We start from the raw sequence: 13,995 nt of genomic DNA on the forward strand, positions 1-13,995 counted from the left end.
GACAGTCTGCTCTTGTTTTGTGCTGGACACTATGCATCCTCAGGGATGTCACCACGCAAATGATACACGGGATAGAGCTGAGAATAGTGCCCTACATCATATGGATGCTTTTGGGATGGATGCTTTAGAGTGGGAAAAAGAAGAAATAATGAAACTTTCGACATAAGGAAGACAACAGTGTCTTCATCCAGCGTTACAACTGGTTCTTTCCTCTCCTCTAAAAAAATAAAAGATTAGATGAAGGTCTAAGAGATAGGCATCTTTTACTCCCTAGCCTACGCACTCACTTCATGTCCACCCAACAGCTGACTTGGTCACACTGTCCTCCATGCTACAATTCATTAAGGAGTTCCCAACATCAATAAAAGCTCTGCTTGACCCTTCCTTCCTTCCTTCCTTCCTGAAAAGCCATCATGATCCCTCTGACCCCTCAGCCACTTCATGCTGTATTAATAGGTCTTGGCTTGAAATGTACAGTATTGCATCTGCTTATCAGACAGGTTTGCACTGGTGATAAGCAGCCTGGTGTTTCCAGAGAGCTGTCACACTGCTTCAGAAGAGATACTATAAAAAGCCTTTCTTGCAGGAAAGCCTGCCCAGTGCTGGGCACCCGGGGGGAAAGGAGAGATTGTGGAGTCAGAGATAGAGGTGAGGAGAGCTGCCCCACTCCTGACGGGGACAAGGACATGCAGAAGGGGAAGCAGAAGCCCAGAGAAGGTAGGGGGTAAGGTAAACAAAAAGGAGAGCAGAGGTGAAAGCCAAGGAGGGAGGATTTTGTTCCCTCCTTATATGCTCTCATCACTGCCTCTGTCATTACAGAGCCACTTAAAGGATGAAAAGGAAGCAGATGTTTGCTCTCATCTTGTCACCAGAGCAAAGAGGAGCCCCAGCTGCAGCCCAGACACAATTTATAAAGGATGATTTGGGAAAACACTCTGGGATTTGTGGCCTCAAGCTGCCCTGGAACTGCAGCAGTCTCAACACATATTCCGTGGGTCCATCGAGTGGTATGCAAGCCTGGAGCAGTGAGATTACCCTCACCTCATGTCCTGTAAAACAGGGAATCTATCACTAAGATTAAAATAAGGCACTAGGAAAAAAAGCCTTTTGATGAAAAACCATTGAGCAACAGAGGCTATGTGCCGAATCAACACTCAACCACCCCAGCTGCAATTCCCTGCATTGTTCAAAACCACAGCCTGAGTTTACACGAGATGTTGTTTACCTTCTGAATCTCGTTACATCTCTGCTGACATGTAGAGGCCTTCAACGTTGGGCTGCTGTTTCCCACATACAAAATTACAGCTTATGACTGTAATACCTTAATCTTTTCCCTGCATAAAATAAATACACTGATCTGGAGCCTGCGCTTGAGGCACGTGAATCCTGCTGCATCGCTGGCTTGCTGGACTGCCTGGGCAAATTGCTCTGGCCAAAATCAGCGGCTTGTTGAAAACGTTGGCCTTTAATCTCCATGCCTCCAACCGCTAAGAGAAGATAGCAGTGTCTCACCCTCTTGAAAGAGTGTTGTGAGGATTATGTACTTACTACCTCAGCAGCGTGAAGAGAAGTGTTGAGCACTGCTAGCAGCCTGACACTGTTTGTTTGGGGTGCAAGGAGCCTAAAAAAGCACTCTGACAGTGAGAGGGGCCCATGGGGCAGCCTGACCCATGGGTTGGGGAGGAGATTGGCTGCAAGCCCTGGCACCGGCGGGGCTGAGCCCAGCCCACTGCCCAACCCTGCTTCAGATCTAGGATAGCACAGACATACAGCAAGACCAGGGGCTCAGGCTGAGGTGTGTCGTTGGTGAGCAAAGAGGATCAGGGCTGCTCTGAGTCTGGATGAAGGTGATCTGGCAGCAAAGCCACCATCAGAGCGTCGCTAGTGCTGTGAGCACAGCGGTGCAGATGGAGGGAGGTGCGAGCTGACAGACGCAGGAGGCCCAGAACAGTCCCAACAGGCACTGCCAGAGGCTTTGGCTGGAAGGACCAGAAACTGCGTTTATTTCAGATTAAAGAAAATCTCCCCGTATAATGGTGCACGTTGCACAGCGCCTGCACGGCACACAGCTCTGCAGCTGACTGCATTGTATTTTACCCAGTGCCCCAACAAGATGGTGCTCAGAACCAGACAGTACATGGCTTTGGGTTCCCTCTGTGCTTCTTTCCAGTTCGGATTCACAAGATAACCCAGCGTCATTGTAACCACAACTGGATGACACTGTATTACCCTGGGCTTACCACTGACTTCGCCCTCCTGCATTTAACTTTGTCACACTGGGCATAGAAAATTATGATTGGATATTAACCCCCTGTATGGATAAATGTCCAGTTTCACAGCCTTCTCCTTATCCCTAGCATCTGATGGTAGTATTCATACTGTCTCTTAAGAAATGGTCACAAAAGCAAATTAGTATCGGCAATTTAACTACCCTGCATAATCCATCCACGCTGCATTGGCACTCAGGGCTCAGCACAGTGTTGCCCACCTAACATTCACTCCTAACATGGAATAAAATCATGTCCAATGATACAAAGCTACCAATGTGCAGGACACACACATTCTGCTTTCCTTGCAATAACTTACATGTGCAGCCCTATGTTTAAACACAGATTCAACAGGAACATGCAGACATGTAAGACACGTACAGAATGCCCATGTTTGAGCAGATCTGAGCATTTACTAACAGTAGCACTTAGAAAAACATGTATGCACACTTCAAACTGCTCCTCCAGCAGCACATGCCCATCCAGGCCATAGCTATGTAAAACACTTGTGCCTCCAGCAGAGACTTCCACCTCTGCATGTGCAAAGCACACATACCTCCTACGTGCAGCAAAGCCTCTACTTACACAAAGATGTTTCACTGCAGCTGAGTGAGAAGGCATTGCTACCATGAGCCCTTCTGCCTCCTAAGCCTCTACGTGGCCGCCATCCTACACAAGACCCAATGACTTGGAATTCCACAAAAAGTCAAGGAGCATAACATTTGGGAGCAAAACACATCCTTTCCTTATAGGTCAAAGGAAAACACCTGCAAGAGCAGCAGTAGGCGTCCGGCTGCAGTACACGCAGCAGAGCAGAGGTCAGGCTGCTTCCACCCCCTCCCCAGCACAACATCACCCTAATGCCTCTCTTGGGGTCAGGCAGATCCAGCTCCCTCCCCGCTTCCTACCTTGAGACTGGAACATGTAACCCCGAAAACTGCAGACGGTGGTGGTGAAGGTGACAGTCCATATGAGAAGCCTCCAAGCGATGGCCATAGTTAGCGACGCTTGTCTCAGTGCAGGGAATATTGTACCGGCTGGAAGGCTGCTGTCCCCACATGTCTCTCTCTCGGCCACCGCTTATGTAGAGACAGGAGTCCTTGGTTCCTCCACAGGCATCCTCAGCCACTCCCCAAAGCAGCAAGGCCGACAGTGGCTTTGCAGCAGCTGTGCCCAGGCGCAATTGGAGCCAACATGGGCTAATTGGAGTCAAAGGTTCTTGGTGGCATTGCCCCTGCAGAAGAAAGAGTGACAAATGAATAGGAAAGGAGAGGGGACGGAATAGAAGGATGTGAGGGAGAAAACAGTGCAACAAGAAAATCCAGGATTTTAAGAGCAACGAGCTTAAGAGAAATGGAAAGAAAGAGAAAGGAAGGCAAGAAAAGAATGGGAAGAAAATGCAAATGCAATTAACCAAGTCAGTTCACAGCATCAGAAAGCCAAGTTATCCTGCTGTCTGAGCACTCTGCTCGGTATAGCCTTGCAACACTCCAGCAGTGTGAAGTGGGATGAGGGGACAGTGTCTGCCTTACACTGCAGGAGGAAAGGAGGCTCAAAATAAATGGGAACCTTTTGTCCTGCTGCCAATGCCCACAACGCCCACAAGGAAGAATGAATGGTTACCTGATCTTAGTTACCTGATTTCTTAAAAAGGAAAATACAAAATGAAAGCATTAAGGGTGGTAGCAAGAAGTGATCTAAACCCCAATTTCAATTTCCCTGGCTTCAGAACACACTTTAATGATCATCACTGCATTGAGAGAAGAGCACTTGCTCTCTGAGAACATTAGCTAAACCTAGAAAAGTGATTCAAAACAAAGAACCCATTCAGTGAACTCACCCTTACCCTCAGCTTCATCCATAAATGGATCATGAGATTCCAATTGTATTTGTTATTTAAAATGATTTGCTAATTGCTTCAGTGAAAGGTTTTTGGCTTGCAGATCATTTCCACTCAGTCTGAGGCAATTATACAGAACTCACATAGAGCTGGAGAGTTGCATAAAGCCTGTGGTTTTCATTTCTATCCAGCGATCAAATGACGTATGCAATGAATATGGCACATATCTCCTGCCTGGAGAATCCCAAGTATCCGAAGAGCAATGCTCTGCCTGGGAGAAGCCACTGAGCACAAGACAGATGTTTCCACAGAGCACTGCAGAGAAGCAATGGATGAGCCCATCCCAAAGCCTGGCTTCAGCTCCACAGCAGCTTCAGAACCTGAGCATCACGGGATAGGCTCAAGAAAGGTGCACGTGGGAACATGCACAAGGAGATGGAAGGATGGTGGGTTTTGCAAAGGTACCAAGGCAACGGCCTCTGTGTGGTCATCCCAGCAAGGAAACGCTTGGAATAATGTTATCAACCACTGCCTCACTCTGTTCTGGTGGATTTTGAAAAGCAATGGCTAACTACCAGCCAGGCTGCAGGCAGGAGAGCCTCCATCCCTCCTCATAGACCTCTTCACCTCTTGCCCTCAAGGGAGTCTGTAACTTACTCCTAGTTCTGCTCTCCCATCTTTGATATGCTGCTGGTGGTACTCCAATAGAACGATGCTCCTGAATGCACAGGTAAGGCATGAGAATAAATCAGAGATGATTCCTGCTCCAGTAATTAATCTAAAGAAGTTAATTGTATTTCTCTACCAGATGAAAATGTTGGGAGGATTAACTGTGCGTCTTAAGTCACTAAGTCACAATTCTGAGCTCCGAAGTTTAAATGTTAAGATTTATATCTGTTGATTTACAGTCACAAATGGCCATCAGCGGTGCCTTGGGCTGGTCACTCCAGAGCAGGAGACCCACAGCCACTGCCTCAAAGACTGCACAAACCATCATCAACCACAAGAACCAAGTGGAGATCTACCCTCTAAATCCTCTCTCGAGCTGCTTTTGCTCAACACATGGAAGCAGGAAGCAAAGGCGGGAGGCTTGGCAGGGCTTTCTGCCCTCAGCCACCACGACATGGAGATGCTGATGTGAGTATTGCAGGTCTCTGAGATCACAGCCGCTCAGTGCAGGCTGTCCCCTGCCATGTCCCCTGCAGGGAGGGCAAGGCGAGGGCAGCAGTAGTGCAGGCTGGCTCGTCCCCCGCTCCCTGCAGGAAGCAAACTGAGAAAAGCAGAAGGCGAAACCAAAGCCCGGCGTGCTGCAGCGCTCTCCTAAGTCAGCATTTTTCAGAATCTATTAAAGCTTGAGATTCCAGCTCTCCAATTCTGTCACCACTCCAAGGTCTGCGGACAGAAAGCCGCTCAGCTGAAGTGTATTTTCTCCTGGGCTTTCTACTACTCATTTTTTGTGTTTTTCAGCTGTCGAACTAGCTTCCTCCAGGATGTCATTATTTCCTGTCCTACCTCCTCCCCACGACCCCGAAGGGCAGCAGCAACCTCTCCTCCCCTCTGCCCACCCTGCACAGCCCCCAGCCCCGAGCGCTGGGAGCCCGCAGCCCCCTGACCTCGGGAAGGAGCTCCGGTCCGAGCGCCACGTGTTCGGAATTACAGCTGCAACGTTCCCGTAAGCTGCTGGGGGGGAAGGGCTCCTGCTCCGATTCCTACACACAGCAAAGGGAACACACATCCCACTGACATCCAAGACCCCAAGGAGGCTGTGCCACGCACGAGACAGACCCAAAACACAGAAGAGAGAGCAAGTAAGCAGCAAGGACAAATTCTCCGTGGTGTCTTCAGCATGTACAAAGTTTTCCATAACCTCACTTTTCACATTTTGCTTCCCGAAGGGCAGCGATCAGACACTCTGGGGGACCCAATGGCCTTGTATTGGGACGGACCGGCTGTAACTGAATGAGGCCCAGGCTGTGGGGTCACCTCTCCCGGTCTCGTGCCTCCCTCGCTTGGGCCGGTTGTGATTTGCTCCTTCCCAAGGAATTCGTTGTCCTTGGCAGGGGCCCCGCAAGCGGCTGACGCTCCCTGCTCCCATTGCCAAGGTGGCTTCACTGCGTGAACCCGTGGGCTGAGCTGCCGGCACGCCGAGCTGCTGCCTGCCCTGGGGACAGCGGGGACACAGAGCAGAGAGGTGATGAGGCTTGAGCCGGTGGCTGGGCTCAAGGTTTCCTCTTCCGACACCAAAAACAACTCAAAAAAGGGGGGAAGGAAGCAGGGGGGTTAAAATTCAAGCTGGAAGAAAGAAAAGAGAAAAAAGAAAAACAGATGACAACTGTTACTAATTTCAACATCGGGGCTGCAGACAGAATTCCCTGAAAGCCTGGCTTTTTGGCTGGTGAGGCAGCTTTATGGGAAGGTAATAGGAAGCAGATGGGCCCCGGTCAGGGCCAAGAGGAAGGTTCAAGGTGCCTCCTAGTGCAGAAAAGAGGAATTTAAATGCTTTTAAAGATGCAGGGCCTGGCGGGTTCCAGGTTTCTCATCCAACTTTTGCAAATGATGAGCTCAGGTGTCCTTTTCCCTTTTTGAGAGAGAAATAAATACAAACACAGATCTCTGCTTCCAGCATTCCCCAGTGGGAGGAAATACTTGCAGTGCACCCCCTTCCCCTCTCCAGCCCTTCCACCAACACATCCTCCCCAGCGTGCAGTGAGAGCAGGGCTGTGAGTCGGCTTCACCCAGCAGAATGATTCTGAGCTCCGCTATCAGTGACAGCATTAACGAATGAATGAAAGCTGCTGTGCATTGACAACAGCACACAGTGTTCATAGGAGGGATAGTCCCAGGGTGAGGGGCTAACATGGGATGTATCTGACTTGGCTCCTTTACCTACATCTTGCATCACTTTGGGCAAGGCATTCTAAGCTCAAAACACTCTGATCCCCGGGCACTCACTGTCCCCAAGCCCTGTGCTTCTGTGGATCTGGTGTTTGCTGTAAAACAGGACTAATGGCACTTCCCATCCACACTGAGCATGTGATGCCACATTCCGTAGCGTGCCCTGCTGCAGCCCCAACCCAACCACCACCATAGCATCACACGCCCTGCAAGAAGCACAACCACCTGCAATATGTGGCCCCACAAATGCAAAGACCCCTCAGGCATGCCCACCACTCATGTGGACTTCACAGTGCCTGTAGCTCATGGAATTTGATCCCCAAATGGCCAGGTTTTCCATAAAAACAACCCTCTTTTCACCTGCTCTTGCTGCTTCACGGAGGCCCGCAAGTTTTGGCTGGAAACCCTTGGCTGAAATCTGTACTGCAAATACTGCCGCAGGGCAGGAGCAGAACTCCGTGTGGTCTCCACCGACTGTCCCGACTTCAACCTATGCTGCTCTGCTCGGGGGACATGGCCTAATACAAACCACCATGTCCCTGCCACTTATAACCTGCAAAGCTGAGTGCTGCTGAGGACAGCAAACGGAGATACCCAGAACACCATCCCCATCTCCAGATGCCTACAAGTGTGAGCACACACAGGTGGCTCAGATAAAGTGCAAGTGCAGAGGAAATTATTTAATTGAGGATTGGAACGCTTTAAAAGCCCTGCTGAGCTTTGCTAGGCAGCTTTGCCTGGGTCTCCTTGCTGCATTGCTTGCAGCTGACCCTGCAGCAATCCCCATTTACCAGAAAGGAACCCACCTTGAGGTCTCTCCCAGTGCCAAAGCTCTGTGCTGTGATTCTAATTTTCTACTTTAGCCCCTATTGTGTGGTTGGCCATTTTGTGTGGCCCCTCACCACAGGCCAGCTTCTTGCTCCATGACCACAGGGACCTTCATCAGAGGTGACCCAGGTGCTTGGCTCCCTGTGTGTGTGGTGAAGGGGAACAAGAGATTCATGGCACAACTCCATGGCATCCATGGGTCTGCTCAAGGGCGAGCAGCATCTGCATGGGGCCATCCTGCAGAGAAGAGGGGAAACAGGGCCATATGATATCTTCTCCTTGCATTCCAAAGCAGACAGAAAAAAGCCTCCCCATGTTACCCAGATCAACCATTTTGGTGTAAGAATGCATGTGGTCAGATGTCTCCAGCCAGATATAGAAAAAAACTATAACAAAACTCAGTGTCTTCAAAGAAAATTAGTTGCCTTTTTGCAATCTAGGGTCACCTGCAAGCCTAATTCAGCAGCTTCTTGGTCCACACAGGAGGAAAATGCAGCATCTGCCAGGCAGTGCTGCAGCACAAAGTCACGGCTCAGCCCCTACAGCTGGGCACAGATGGGACTATTTGCACAGTGTGGCCAGAGAGGATATCTCCTTCTGTCATGTCCCCAAATCACCTCTAGTCTTTTCTACCTCCCTTGATCTCCTTGGGCTCTGCACACCCCAAACTGTTGAAATCCACAGATTCTTCCCTCCTGGCTGCTGCCTGTTTTCTCCTCAGTGTCAGGATGACTTCCCATGGTGTGCAGCCATCTCCCATTACCCAGCAGGTCCCTGCACGTCCTGTAGGACGGAGCAAAAAGCATTGCTCCCACTCTGCCTGCTGCATATCCTGCAGCGGGATGCTGAGCACGTGGGAGGGTGCAGAGCTTCCTGACACCTCCTGGCCCTGAACGAGAGGCTGCCCTGATGTTCCCAACAAATATTTGCAGGGATTGTTCGGTTAGAAACTTGCTGATTTGCAGATGGCAGAAATTGTTTTGCAGTCAGCCTGCCAGCATGACAGGGTTTCCACTGGGGAGTCATTCCTCAGCTCTGGAATAAAGTTATGGGTTAAAAACAGAGAAATCAGTGTTAGCTGTCAGTTCACTGCTAGGACCACTGGGCAGAATGGGAAAAATGGGTTAAAGTCACAGATCTGCAGAACTGAAAACAAGATCTTGAACTCAATCAGCTCCAAGATGGGCCTCTCTGGGGGCATGGCAGGCAAAGAATTCGAAACAAACACGCAGTTATCATCATTCACCAGAAAACAGCAGCTTGCAGCCATGGGATGGTCAGTGCTCAGCTCTGCAGCAACCCCTTCAGATCCACTTGCATCCATCCCTGTGCTCCACTGCACGGCAGAGAGAGAACTTTGTCTGTCCCGTTTCCACTGGCCCGGGGCACCCACAGCACACCATCACAGCACACCCCACTCGATCCTTTGCAGGCACCAATCCCCACATTTGGGGCCACATTTGGAGTTTGCCCGGCTAAGGAAATCTGATTTTGTGGCGTTAAAATGAGACCAAATCCCATCCAAAGGTGTCCACCAGCAGTGCCAGGATGCAGACTGACTCTGCAGCAGTCAGGCTGAACCCAAGCAGTGAGGGGTACAAACCCACGTCTCCATCCCACTGCAGCACTGCAGGGCTGGGGATACCCTCACTGCCTTCCTTCTGCCCCTGCTCTGTGCTGCGCCAGGCCCTGCCGTGCTCAAACTGGGCACACCCTCCATCCCTTTGTACAAGCAAAGCTTCATAGGGTTTTGGGCTCTCTCCAGTACTGTGTGGGAGTGTTTTTTTTTTTTTTTTTTTTAAACACAAGAATTGTTTTACAGTCAAGTCTATTCAGGGCAATCTTAGTGAGGAAAGGGATGAACTGCCCCCTTGCTCGCTCCAAAATCCAGTGGGATTATTAACTCCACCAGCAAAGGGGCAAAAGGAACCCAGTACAAAGCGAAGGCACAGGAGTGGAGAGTTGGGAGCCCCAGCTTCCCTCTGACACCGACTGCTCTGCTTTCTGGAAATCCTATCTCTCTGTTACATAAGGATCTGGCCCTATCTGGAAAGCTGGGGTCACTGCAATTCTCCAAGTGTGGTAAAATGCTCGGAGGTCCTCAACAGGAAAGCATTTGAAAAGTGCCAGCACGTAGCATCATCAGGGAGGGGTGCTGGGCCTGGGGCAGTGCAAGCCACAGGGCTGAGCCCAGATACTGCTGAACCAGCCCAAGGCAAGGTGCTACCAAGCAGCATAGCCTTGGACTTCTGCTTTCAGGAGACGACTCTACCAGTTCTCATGCAGGTCCGCTTTCAGACGGACTTATGCAATGGTTTGGAGCTGCTCCATGTGACCCAGACTTGCTGGCCCCCTGCCACCACTCTCCTTGCTGGCTTCAGCCACGGACAGAACAGCAGAAGTAAAAAGACGGCTGAGCAGTCGTTAAAAGAAGTTCACTTTGCCTACTGCATGACACCCTTGCCAATTACACGCAGATACCACACGTGTAAGAACACATGTGATGGCCACATGCACAAGGCTGGGACTGCCAGTGTTCACGCACAGTTGGGCAACCCACATGGGTGGATGTCACCACTGTTATGTGCAGGTCACCCACATGCCCCCTGTGATGCTGCCTGCGTGCTGTCGTGCTCCACCAACAAATCTGGGTATGCCATGCATTCACGGTTTTGTATTTGGTTTTATGTTTGGTCCTGCCACTTTGGAACAAAGGATGACTGCAGTTGGAAGGGACACACTGACATCCCACCCCCACTCAGAACAGGGATAACCGACAGTAGGTCAGGTTTGGATCACGAAACACAGGCTGTCCCATGGGATCACACTCAGAAGTGGCCTGGGGAAGTGCAGTGAGCTGCACGGAGAGGCACTGAAGCAGAAAGATCAGCCTGGACCAGGCTCTTCTCCCAGGAAATGAGAGAAGCAGCTGCATCTGGTAACACAGAGGGATCTGAGGGGAGACCAGCTGAGCATAGGCCCCCCTCTTTGTACAAGACACTGTGACAATGACAGCACCCACAGACCGCAGGACACATTCCCATAGAGGAACACTGTGGGAACTCTGCAGCAGGATGAGCTCTTGAAGACTACACTGGGATGTGGTCTATCTCCAGCCCTCATAGCTCCAGAAGATCTGCAGCTCACTTCCAGTCTCTGAATCTCATGTACAAGCTCCAAGAGATCTTGTCCAGAGAGTTTATATGTTCCTTTTCTCCACCTCCAGGTTCTCTGTTTAGGGAAACATATGGCCCAGATGGTTTGGATTTGGTGGGGTATGGCACAGTGCAACAGAACGTGCCGTCTCATGAGCATATGTGGCTTCCTAAGGAAGAGGCTGCAGCCCAAAGGCCATCTGGCACACTTATCTGTGCCCAACTGCAGCAGGAGTAAGGAGATGCTAAACCTGATAGGGATGAAGCAGTGATTCCATGGTGGTTTTGACTGAAGTCACTTTGGGGTGAAGTCTTGGGCGCTGCTGAGGTCAGTGGCACAATTCCCATAGTTGGGAGCCAGTATTTTACCCTCAGATCCAACTGGAACTAGGATCTATGAATAACTGAGTTCAAAGGGATGTCTGGAAGTGCACAGGAATTAATTTGGACTCCCTAAAAATGGAGCTACAATGGAAGAGTAGAAAACAATAGCAGCAATGGTGGTCCAGGATGATAGAAAGGAATGCAGACACACCGAATACACGACCATGGCACATCCCGAGCGCGTCTTTTCCCAGCCAGGGCAAATACAGAAGGCAGGAGAGCAGCAGAGCAGCTGAATGGACACCCTGCACTTAGCATGTGCCACTGACATTGCTCCACTGAAGTCAGATGGAGCAAAACTATTTTGGCACAGTTTCTCACTGGAGAGTCATCCAACGCTGGAATTGGTTGCAGACTTGATTTAAGGCACTCCCAGTAACCGAGATAGGAAGATTTGCCTGATGTTATTCCTTTACAAAACTTCCTTTGGTGTTGAAAAGTGAATCCGTACCCAGGCTGGTGGTTTGCTGTTTCTCACCCTGCAAGAGCTGCACGTGGGATCTGACCTCCTTGCAGATTCCCAGGAAATGGCTGCGACTCCTTGCCCTGCAAACATTTCCTACAGGCAGTGGGGTCAAGCAAAGATTTTTTGACTTACATATCTTCAGCACATCTGAGCTGACATCATCCTAAGCACGAGGGAATTGTTTCTGAAAACTTGACAAATTTGGTCCAAATTCTGTTTGTTTTAAGTTAATTTGTGTTAACTTGAGATCTAGGCAGGACAGGACGTGACAAACACATCCTGCGGTGTTTTTGGCTTCGAAAGAACTAATTGCTGGAAACTTGGCAAGAAAAGTGGTTTTTGGAGTTGGGGGTTTCAGATAAGCTTGAGATGAACGCTCCAACAGAACCACCCCCTGGGTGGGCCTGAGGCAACCTGAACTGAAAGCCCTCCATGCAGATGCTCCTTGGGCAGCATAGCCCATGCAGACTCTGGATCAGCACTGCATGTGATACGCACATTGGGTGGCCTTGAGCCATCTGTGATAACATACAGGTTGGTAATTAAAAGGCCTCTTGCATGACGAGTAGAAACTGTTTACATTGAGCAGGCAACACCTACCCTTAGGGTTCCACTTGGCCCCACTGATTGCTCATTCAGTCCCAGCTTATCAGGGCATTCTTCTGCCAAGGGAAACAGCTCAGCCCCAAAGCCTTATCTGAGGAAAGCATGATTTAGAGGAGATGACAGGACCTTTCCCATCACACCACCGAGCAGCTGCTGGGGGAATGCAACAGCAGACGCACCTACAGGCACCGGAGGTTTCACAGATAGATAGGAGACGGAAAGTGGAGGGTGCCGCTGGTGGGGCCAGCCCAGAACAATGGGATGGAGCAACCAAGGCAGCCAGCATGAGCCTTATATGGAGAAATTTCGTGACACTGGAACCATCTCCCCAGCACTGGGGGAAGCTTCACTGGGTGAGGGTTTGAGCCAGTCCAGGCACGGCACTGCAAGGAATACCTGGGCAGCCCAGCACAGCATCTCTCCTTCCACCATCTATAGTGTGATGGAGACCAAAAAATGAGCAAAGACTCCAAAACTCTTCCTGCTATCACCGCTCGGTCGTGCGAGCTCTGCTAACAGTAATATTAACATATAGAATGAGAAACAGATCTCTGGTGTGGCCGAGCCATCTCCAGCCAACGTGGGTATTGGTGTGGACCAGTACAGGGAAACAAAAGCCCACTGATGAGCCCACACTTGAGTGGAACAGTCCCCAAACAAGACCGAAATGGTCGGCAATGTTGAATTTTGCCACCAAGCACAGTACCTGCCTCATCCTCCTGATTTTTCCCTCTCTGGTAGAGATTTATCAATGTTATTTTATAAACTCCTTCCTATTTATAGCACAGCTCCTCCAGCTCTAATGAGATAATCTCCTGGCGTTTCACCATCACTAATATTTACTTTGATGTCTAAAATAACACGTTCAGAGGGATTGATCTCCCTTAAAAAACCCTTTAGAATACTATCAGAGCAGAGACCATGTACGGCCCATGCAGCGGGGCCAAACGATGCACGCAACTTAATGACTTTGCAGCTTTTTCAGGTCAGACGGTTTACAATCCCCCGCCCGCACCGCTCCTGCAGATGGAGAGCAAAAGGGAGAGGAGCTCAATCTGTGTTTATCCTCAGGAATGAGGACAGCGAGGAACGCACCGCTCTGCTGCAGCCGCCGCAGCCATAATTCTGGAATTAAGAGCTTCACCCCCAGCAGCTCTGCTTTAAGAGCACCCAATTTCAGAGCAGCAAACATGCGATTGCAGCTCCGAGCAATGAGAAGTGGAGCGGCGCAGGGAGAAGGGGGAGGTGAGCAGATGCCGACTGCCGCTGTCTGCAGACGCTTTGAAACACAACCCTGCGTTTTTATGGAAACTCTGAATGTTGGAGAACGGTGAACATGGTTTTCATTCTCATAAATGTTTTTCCAGCATGCAACGCTCTTCGGGCTCATTCCTTCTCCAGGGAGACGGTTCTGATTTCAAAGAACATTCGCATTCCCTCCGCCCCAGACCACCCCACTCCGACCTCAAAGAGTTTTCTCTGGAAAGATTATTTTAAAGAGCGTTTTACCTTCTCTAGCGTTCTCCCTTCTTTCTTCTTTTTTTCCCCCCCTTT

At 50.1% G+C, this 13,995-nt stretch overlaps 1 protein-coding gene across 1 annotated transcript in view; it reads right to left on the reverse strand.

The window, feature by feature from the left end:
• ADAMTS10 (ADAM metallopeptidase with thrombospondin type 1 motif 10) overlaps positions 1-13,995 on the reverse strand; it is a 46,938-nt gene extending 32,943 nt beyond the window's left edge. The window contains exons 1-2 of the mRNA XM_010724868.3: positions 13,951-13,995; positions 3,176-3,501 (exon numbers count right to left, since the gene is read on the reverse strand). Coding sequence (XP_010723170.1) covers positions 3,176-3,263 — 88 coding nt within the window. The 5' untranslated portion in view covers positions 3,264-3,501; positions 13,951-13,995. The remainder of the gene's footprint in view (positions 1-3,175; positions 3,502-13,950) is intronic.

This window comes from Meleagris gallopavo, chromosome 30 (genome assembly GCF_000146605.3).
Source record: "Meleagris gallopavo isolate NT-WF06-2002-E0010 breed Aviagen turkey brand Nicholas breeding stock chromosome 30, Turkey_5.1, whole genome shotgun sequence".
NCBI lineage: Eukaryota > Metazoa > Chordata > Aves > Galliformes > Phasianidae > Meleagris > Meleagris gallopavo.